This window comes from Octodon degus, unplaced genomic scaffold (assembly GCF_000260255.1).
Source record: "Octodon degus isolate 3935 unplaced genomic scaffold, OctDeg1.0 scaffold00065, whole genome shotgun sequence".
In the NCBI taxonomy this organism is placed as follows: domain Eukaryota; kingdom Metazoa; phylum Chordata; class Mammalia; order Rodentia; family Octodontidae; genus Octodon; species Octodon degus.
In genome coordinates this window covers 6,270,010-6,280,009 of record NW_004524641.1, presented here as the reverse complement: position 1 = coordinate 6,280,009, position 10,000 = coordinate 6,270,010, and the positions used below count along the sequence as shown (strand labels likewise).

The following is a 10,000-nucleotide window of genomic DNA, read 5'->3' as shown; positions in this document are numbered from 1 at the left end:
CCTCGCCCTGGCCATTAGTGAATGAATTCTTTGAAATTATTTTAAATGACTTAAAGCCAGTTTATTATTTTCAGTTACACAAGAAACCCCTGATACAAGTGCTGACAAATTTACAATCTTTACAAATGATCTAGGAAAAAAAAAAAGAACATTTACAATTAAATCTTGATAACCTTGGCTTATTTTAGACTACGTAGTTTAAAAGATACCTATTGTTCATTCTTTCATGGGTATCTTTCTTTCAGTGCAAAAATTGTAAAATACAAAAATAAAAATATATCATTTCTTACCTTGACTGCATTTTCAGAACCTTCTTCTTTAAAATCTTCATATTTCATTACTTCTGCCATAATGAATCCCTTTTCAAAATCTGTGTGAATCTTTCCTGCAGCCTGAGGAGCCTTCGTCCCTTTCTTTGAAGAAAAAGACCAGAGAAAACTAATTGGGCTTAAGATGTTTGCGTGTAAGCATAGAATTTTTCTTCTCTGATCTGTGGTTGGTCCAACTAAAACTTAGTTTAATACCAGCTAAGATGTCAGGTATGCAATTAGTACATTTTCCAACACCAGGCACTATCTGTGCAGCAGATGTAGCATGGACAAATCAGCAGATATTAAAGAAACCTAGCTTTGTTTTTCTTAGCAGCCATTCATGGTTTTATTGATTTAGATGTGGTGGTCTGGTTTTGGTGTAAGTTCATTTCGATTTTCTATTCTTTACAGTGGAAAAAATAAAGGTTTTTAAGTAACTTTCAAGCTGAATTATCAAAGGTTTGAAAAAGATAAAAAAAACCTTCAAAATTTCTGCTCATCTAAAGAATGCACAAAAATCAATAAAGGGAGAGTTTTAAGGCATCTCTAATAAATCACATAATCTATGTTCAGCAAATAATTCTGAAATCAAGACATTTTAATAAGATTTTAGAACATCTTGCATAATACACTCTGCCTCTAAGCATCATGAAGGGAATTCAAGTTGAGAAAGGAAGAGAAATGCCTTATAATTAGTCTATATGTTAAATTACAAGGGCATATATTCTAGACACACATAACCATAGAAAGAAATCTGAGAAATAATGGTAACCTAAAGTCTGCTTAATAAAGCATGTTAAAGTGATAAGGAGTCTGACACTATAAAGCACAGTTTTTACAATAAAAGATGTATTGGGTTAATATGGTTACTCACTGATGCTTACCTGACTAAATATCTTAGCACATTAAATCATGGATACTTATAATCAGTCTTAAGATAAACCCGATTTCACATTTTCAAGCCCAGAGCTTGCTTTCTTTCTTGCTTTACATAGTTGTTTGAAGTTTTAAGGCTTTAAAATATATACTAAAAATAAACATTGCCAATGTTTATCAAGTTGGGATTTGATTTTACACTTTTTAAAGTCTATATAAAAGGACTTCAGTTAGAAGTTAAACATTTTTTTTTCACAAAAGGGAGAAGAGATAAAAGTGACTCACATTCACAACAGGAATTTAACATTATGTTGAACTGCCTCCGTATTTCTATCCATATTAAAGCAAAATAAATGTAACAACAAATTACAATAGTCTCAGCAAACAGAAATCAAGGCAACACTAAAATTGATCATGTACCATATATTTAAAAAAGCATAATAAAAGAATGAGACACTGAACCTAAGAGTCTGGCATTATTTTAATATTCTGTAACATTATTTAGGACTTTATATTTTTCAAAACATTTTTCAACAGTAACTACTGTATTATAATGTATTTACATTTAAAAGCAAACCATTACAATTCAGTTTCCATTGTCCTGTGGGAATAAATTAGTCATTCTCTCTGGCTGTATCCAGTATATATACACATTTGAAATACATGTCACATTTGTAAAGAAGGTTGAACATATAACACCAAAAATAAATATCATCTCCATGAATTCAAATAAAAAAGCATGAATTATTATACAGTGAGTTTAGCTTTTTGAGCCCAACTGTGTATCTATGAAAAGCATAATGATGTCATATTGCTTTTATTGCTGAAAATGTAATCCGAGAAAAGGAAAGGAGGCAAGAACCACCCGCAACCCAAACAAACTTAGCAAATACAAAATGAAAAGCAACATCAATTTCACTGCAGACAAACCCAGTCACACAGATTAAGCAAGCACAATGCTGGTGCGTCTTATCTCTGACCACAGGAGGAGGGTAGACAGATTCTACAGGATGAAGAAATTCAGACTATGTAATAGGCAGAATCAATTGTTACCTGCCTCAATCAATGCCGCTCCACTTTCACTGTTCAGCAGCTCACAAATAATTAAAGTTATCCTGGACAAAAACCTCATCTGTAATGACTAGCTAACCGCCACCATGACAAACTTCAAAGTCAGTGATATCAATCTGAATTCAATAGTGTGGAACTGGATATAGCTGATGAATAAGTATGAATCTTACCCTGATGGTCCATGCACGTACTTCATCTGGGCCTGCAGTGAAAAAGTATTCTAGTTGGAGTGCTGCAAACCCAGCCTTAATGATCTTTGGCAAAGCACTGAAATAAAATGAAACAAATTCACTCAACATATAAGCTAACCGTGCCACAGATAGGTATAGAGCTAAAATTATTCATTTCAAGCAGATAATGGTAAAGATACTAGTAAATGAGCATTCCTTTTTCATAATACACTTTAAGAGGTCAGAAAGTAAGGGAATATTTCTAAAAACAACCCTTCTAAAACTGGTTTTAATTGTACAAGCCTGAGGATATCATTTTAAATTATTTACTATTAAAAAAACTAAAATTTAGATCTAGCCAGTCTACAATTATTTTCATCCAGCATTAATGGTCTGCAGGACTTGGGTCATAAAAGCAAAATTATTTGACTGAAATCCAATATTCTAACAATATATTACTGTTATTCAGAAAAAATTATGGCAGCTGATTTACCCTTTCCCCTCCCCCATTGAACATGACGAAAGAGTTTTGGCGATCATCCCTCCTCAAAAATATACATAACTAATACCTATGTTATAATTAAAACACTGTACAGAGATGACAGATGACAGTTAAAAACTTAATTTAAAATAAATCTTTTCACTCTGTCTCATGGTAAAGAAAGGAGAAGATTCCCTCTTTATAATGGTAATTACTCTGTCATTTATTATTCTATCAGCGCAAGCAATTAAATTACTGCAAGGAAATAGTTGATAATAAAGTGTAGAGAAAATGAATGCTAATTAACCTTTGTGTCATGTTCGCTTCCAGATACTTCTGTCTCTCCTCAGCACTCAATTCTTGTAACTTGAGTTCCAAGGCCCCACTAAAAGGAATGACCAAGGCACCTGGGTCATACTTGTCCACCCACTCTTTAATTTTTATCAACCTGTAGACAAAAAAGGGCACAACATTATCTTGTAGTGCATGCATGACTGTACCACATTCATTATTATCAAGTAGCACATACATATTCATAAGAATTGCACGGTTTTATGATGCCATCTTTTTGTGTATAGCTTTCCAAGGTCAAGGCATTAACAGGCAGCAATTGCTTCAGGTACACGCCATAATATTTTACTGTAATCTAGTTTTACTTTAACACATTATCTATAGGAACTGTTTTATAAATATTTTAAAACTTTTAAAAGTTACACTAAATTGGTTCAGCATTAATACTTGTACCCTTGAACACAGTATCAATTTTATAATCTTATTTTCTTTACAAAGTATTTTTTTAAAAGAGCAAAGTTCTGTTTGTACAGGAATCATAGAATGCCAGATAGTGTGGAATACCATCTAGATATCTATATGCTGGTTTAGTTTTCTGGAACTAACAGAACTTATAGTTGCCCCTTGTTTTGAGAGACATTTTTGTTAACCAAAACCAAATAAAAACAACAAAAAGCACAGAAACACAGATTACAGTACAAATATAGTCGGATATATACCTACTGGTTCATATGAACCTGACTTTTGTAGACTCATGAATAACAAAGCTGCAGAGGAAATCTTCAGTCACAAAAGATTTGGAAAGCCCAGCCAGGCAGAAAACTGATACTAGTACCTTAGAAGATAATACTGAGTTGGGTTTTATTTTGCCTTCAAAGTATGGAATATTCAGGAAAACTGGTAATTAGAACATATATGAAATAATTGTAGTAAATAAAATTAAACAGTTACAATCCTAGTTTTTCATCTCTGAGAAGGTTACCAAACCTTTTCTTTTTGCAATGCTGAGAACTAAACACAGGGCCTTGCACATGCTAGGCAAATGCTTTGTCAGTGAGCTATCCTCCTAGTTCTACTAAAACTTTTTCTAAGCCTTAGTTATCACATCTGCAGAAACAGAGATAATGTTATATATATTCCATTATAAAGAAAGTAGAATACAAATGAATGAGCATTTTGTGTCATTGTATTCAAAATAGGATAGATATACAGCTACATTCTCTTAATTCAAAGAATAAGATTTCTTCTAATAGTGTTTGTGGATGGGATGTATGTCATGCCTGCATCTTGTACAATGTATAACCACTGAGAGAACAATGTGCAATCTATTTATTATTGAAAATGTCCTACTGATTGGTTTTGAAACTGTCTCATTGCTATTTGTTTCTCAGTAAAATTATCAAAAAAATAAATAAGAAAAAGAAAAATTTAAAAAAAAAAAAAAGAAAAACAATGCCTGCAATTAGAAAACAAATAACTAATAGGGGCTACTACTCATTTTTGTTTTTAAATAATTAGCATACATCTGTCCACAGACTCAACTGAAATTTACATTAAAAGAATTTTAATGTATGTCATAGTTTTACTTGCCCCTATATTTTAACCAAGGTTTTAGTAGCTCTCATGGCAAAATAGTGTGGCAGAAAACCTTTAAGTAATCACTGTAAATGCCATTTTATGGGACAAGAAAAACAAGAACTAAAGAACAAATCCATCAAAACTCAACTATCAAAGAAAATAGTAGGGGATCATAGTTGTTAGAAAATTAAGAATATGGCTCACTGAACAGTATTTAAGGTAAGAAAAGGAATAAAAAATTCATACAACAGTGTATACATGTTTGTTATACAAAGGTAACTACTTATTTAACATGTTATTAGCTTTTAATCTTCAAAATACTTTTTTTGTTTCCTCTTATTCAAACTCTAAAAATTAGACCAACCCCTAAGATTTGTTTTGGAATAAACTATGTGGCTATTAAATTCTGATTCAAGCCAGATATTTTCTTATCCAAAATTATAAAGAAGAGGATAAAGGAAAAAAGGGATAAATTGAAATTGGTACTTCTTCCTATAATAGCATGGCATTCTAAGCTACTTTACAGAGGTACACTATTCAAACAAAACTATATTAAAATGTTATCATCAATGGTTTAGCAACATGCTATTATTTCATAAGTTAAAATCAAATATGTAATTTAAAGAAGCAGAGCACATAGCAAACATAGATTCAATGAAAGTGAAATAAAACAAGCCCATTTGCAAGGTAATATAAAAATATCACACACATTGTTTCATAAATATGGTCAATATAACTAATAAAACTAGAACTGTTATGAAACAAGATGAGAAATAATTACTTTGGCTAAAACATCAATTTGAAATAACAATAGTTCTACCCTGTCATTTTAACAGCCTTTCCTGCAGAGCCCTCAGAGGAATTATTTGCATTCCTCAGGTGTTCTATTGTACAATTCAGATGAATAAAGACTTACAAATCATTCCTCTACCGCCAATGTAAGACTTTGATCTGGTGAATACACCATTGTACCTTAACTATAATTGGCAAAAAAACCTGACAGTGTAGAGCATCACAAGCTTAATAACAAAGGAGAAAATCTCAAAGTGTTGACAGATGATCTTCATAATGCAGAAGCAGAGCGGGTACATTTTAGCAGTAAATGAGCACTGAGGTCTAAAGGTCTCTAAAGTGACTGACATCAGACCTGCTGTAGCCTCAGTAAAAGAAAAAGATACCGTAGCACTCTCCGTAAAGTGAGTTAGGCTCTTTGCCTGTAAGGTTCACTTTTGTGACTTTCACTGTCATAGAAAACACAGGGAAGATGAAAAGTGAGTTAGGTTCTTTAGTTGTCTCCTTTACTTTTGTGACTTTTCCTATCAAACAAAAGTCAGAAATTGTCCCAAAGTGATTTTTAATTATGCATTTGAAACAAATCTTCTGTAATTAATAAAAAATGAGACTCAGTTTTAGGATTATAGATGGACCTCTGGTTACTGTATCTATTAGGGCTGATAGTTACTAAATTGTGATAATGAGGCCAAGATCACAAGTTTGTACCCCATAGAGACCAGTTACCCTTTGGAGAAAAATGTCTATTCTCTTGCTACAAACCATACTCCAAACTGGATAGCCAGTCATCTAAAAAGAGTGTGCTACTGGCACAGGAGGGTTCTGGGAACCTGAAGTCGAGTTATGTTACTATGACTAGAAAAAATTCCAAGCATCTTCCATCAAAGTGATTGACAAATAACTTTGATACACAAATGTGAGCAAATGTCTCAAGAAAGTAATCCAATTGCTAGTGACCAAGTAGTAATGATAATGTCACAGAATATCTAATTATATTGAGGAGAGAAGGAACAGAAAGGTCAGCAGACTCCTAGGAAGTTAAACTGAACACTTTCATAGTATTCATTTTGCAAGTTTATGTGAACAGATTATTGCAAGAGGACCCATCTTTCTCAAAAAGAAGGCAGAATCATGTTTTATTTCCTCAAAGTGGCAAACAGAACTGTTATTAGTTGTATTTTTCTTCCTGGTAGTAATTCCACAGCAAGAGGACAAAACAGGGACAGCTAGCTTTAAGACTAAAAGTAATACTCAGATACACTAGAAGGCATGCTCAGTTAGATTTCTTTGGCAGAATATGATCTTTAGAATAATATTAAATACAATGTATAAAACTTATCATTAGTCTGATAATCTGACCTTTTTAGTAAGTCTGGAATTCCAGATTCTAAAAAACTCATTTCCCCTAGGGTCAGTTTATATCTTACATTTCTTTTCCTATTTACTTTATTTTTATTCTATTTTTTATGGTGCTGGGAATCAAATCCAAGGCCTCATGCACGCTATACAAGTTTCTTGCCTGAGCTACAAAGCTAGAAGAAATACCAAAAAAGTAAACTCTAGTCAGTTTGATTAGTACCTGAATTGCTAACATACATACATACATACATACATACATACATTTATTTATTTATGTGGTGGACTCAGCCAGCCCTGGGGTCAAGGCTGACATGGCATGTGGTGCCTGGTGTAGAACCATGGTCCCTGTGCTTGCCTAACCTTGCCAAAGCAGGCATTTTAGACCACTGAGCTATCTTGCCGGCCTTAACTCCTCTTCTATAAGAATGTCCTTCTTGATACATGTAAAGAGCTTCATATTTTATTATTCTTGCCCACTTCATAAAATTGTAGAGAATAACACCAGCAACTTTGCTACTCAAAGTGTGAGGACATCATGTGAGCATTTACAAGAAGCACAAAATCCTGGGCCCCAGCCCCAGGCAGAATCTGAATTTTAACAAGATATTCAGGTAACCCATATGCATGTTAAGTTTTCAGAAACTCTGAACTGAATGACTTTAAAATAAATGCATGTTAAATGAAAGCACAGAAATTTCTGAAATAAGTATCCAGATCTACTGATACAACAGACACTGACTACTATAGAAAATCAAGAATGACAAAGAAGTTTCAGATAACAGTAAAAAGAACTACTTTAGACCACACCATTGCTATATTCAATCGTTTCTTACTTTAGGAGACATTAATTATGCTTTTCTTTTTTCTCTAATAGGCCTCAATACCTGAAAAAAAAAATCCGTGGCAAGTTAGCTTTGCTTAGATTCAAAATATAAGAAATGATTCTAGCAGAAATGACTATGAAATCCACATTCATATCAAGTGAAAGGAATACTGTCATAAACTGTTCCTTATTAGGACCTCAGAGAAACACTGCAAAGTTCTGTTCATTTTGTAGTCAGAGTAATAAGGTATATGTGCATCGTGTCTATGAAAGGAAATAAATGCCAGAGAAATAAGCATTACTGTTGTAGCAAATAAAAATCTGATTTCAGGATTTCCATTTTTTTTCCTGAAATATATTTATTTATTCATTCTGAAATTTATTTATTTTTTAGAATTTCCATTTTGATTGCACTGATTGTACTGATAACTGGAAGGTTATCAAAATTGAAATGATGAGTATTATGACAACAGATAACCTTAAAAGCAAATTAGAAATATCAGAATACATTTACCCTAACACTTCGGGGTAACCATAATTTATTTTATTTTATTTTTAGGGAAGGGTCTACAGGATGTTCAGGGTCTCACTACTAGATTGGACTCTTAAGTGATCTGCCTGTTTACAGCCTCCCCAGAGCTGGGATTACAGGCGCGCACCACCACGCCCAGTCTCAATGCTATCTCAGTGCACCCCGGGGGTGGGGCCAGCACAGCAGGCCCGGGTATTGAACACCCAGCCCCTGTGCCTGCTTGTAGGTGCTTTAATCCCCTGAGCTATATGGCCAGCCCTTACTTCAAATATAATTTAAAAAATGAAAACACATGCAATTAATCTATATGTGATGAACGTATAAAAACTGTTTGCAAATAGTTTCTATGTTTAGCAAAATGGCTCCATTAAAAAAACAAAACTACTTCCTGCAATGAATAAACACATGGAAAGGAAAGAAAATACTAGGTACTTTCTAATTATTTTGAGTCAGTTATAATTTTCTAGTTTCCAACTAGCACACTGACAGTGGCCATGTGAGCCAGTTCTGGTCAGTGGAATCAATGGGACACGAGGCAGAACCTGATGTGGAGTTTTTAGACAGGTGTTCAAAGTTTCATTTGAGCTGGGTGTGGAGGTGCACACCTGTAATCCTAGCCCTCAGGAGGCTAACTCAGGAGGATGGCTGTAAACTGAAGCTCAGCCTGGATTACACAATGAGCTCAAGGACAGCATGAAGCTTATAGCAAGACTGTGTCTCAAACAAGTTCCACTTGGTTACTAAAAAAAGAAAAAAAGTTTCTGCTGGACACTATTTAGATCTTACCCTGTAACTCTAGCAGTCATTTTTTTGATCAAAAGAATGGGAAAGGGCGATGAGAAAACCTCTTGTTCTTGAATTAACTATCTTAGGAGATAAACTACCATGGTTCATAGTATGTATTAGGATTGTTTTTGTTATTTGTAGCTGAAAGCATCTTGATACTGATTCTTTTGGGAATTACTGATACTACCCTCATTTCACCATCTGACTGCAGCTCCTCTTAACTAGTCTAACTTCAATCTATTCTTTAGACACGGTTCCTCTAGAGCTTTCCCTGTGCTTCTAAAGGGTAAACATGACCACCACATTCCATATTACACTATCATAGCCACCTTACACTGGCTGCTATCTTTTTTTCTCTCTCCCTCTATGGAAAAAACTTCTCAGGCCAGGACCATGTCTTCATTCTCCACCATCCCCATAAAACCAGTCTGGCACAGCAGCTGCTCAATTTTCTGACAGACCAGATAGCAAGAGCTCTAGCTAACTCAAGTTAGCATCCTGAATGTGAAAACTAGGTGTGCTCTGATTCAAACTTCAGAGTTTGAATTAGAGATGCTCAACCAATAAAGGTTATATAAATATTCTAAAATTAGGAGAAATTCTAAAATCTGAAACATTCTGGTCCCAAACATGTTAGAAAAGGGTTGTTAGTGAGCTAAGTGACTCCAGCTGGCTTTTTTTTTTTTGGTGGAACTGCAGATTGAGCTCAGGCCCACTTGCCAGGGAAGTGCTTATTCCACTGAGCCATTTCCCTGGCCCCTCCAGCTGGCTCTTAACATCCCTTACCTTAAAATCAGTTGTCGGAGGGGCTGGTGAGATGGCTCAGTGGTCTAAAGCACCTTAGAACAAGCTTAGCAAAGCACAGGGACCGCGGTTTAATGCCCCAGCACCACATGCCAGCCAGCCCCGCCCCCTGGTGGGCTGAGCTGG

At 34.5% G+C, this 10,000-nt stretch overlaps 1 protein-coding gene across 4 annotated transcripts in view; it reads right to left on the bottom strand.

The window, feature by feature from the left end:
- Positions 1–10,000, bottom strand: part of Ola1 (Obg like ATPase 1) — a 218,509-nt gene that overhangs the window by 3,556 nt on the left and 204,953 nt on the right. For all 4 annotated transcript variants that reach the window (XM_023719209.1, XM_004634748.3, XM_023719210.1 and 1 more), the window contains 3 exons: positions 3,217–3,357; positions 2,429–2,525; positions 291–413 (listed from right to left, as the gene is read on the bottom strand). In XM_023719209.1, coding sequence (XP_023574977.1) covers positions 291–413; positions 2,429–2,525; positions 3,217–3,357 — 361 coding nt within the window. The remainder of the gene's footprint in view (positions 1–290; positions 414–2,428; positions 2,526–3,216; positions 3,358–10,000) is intronic.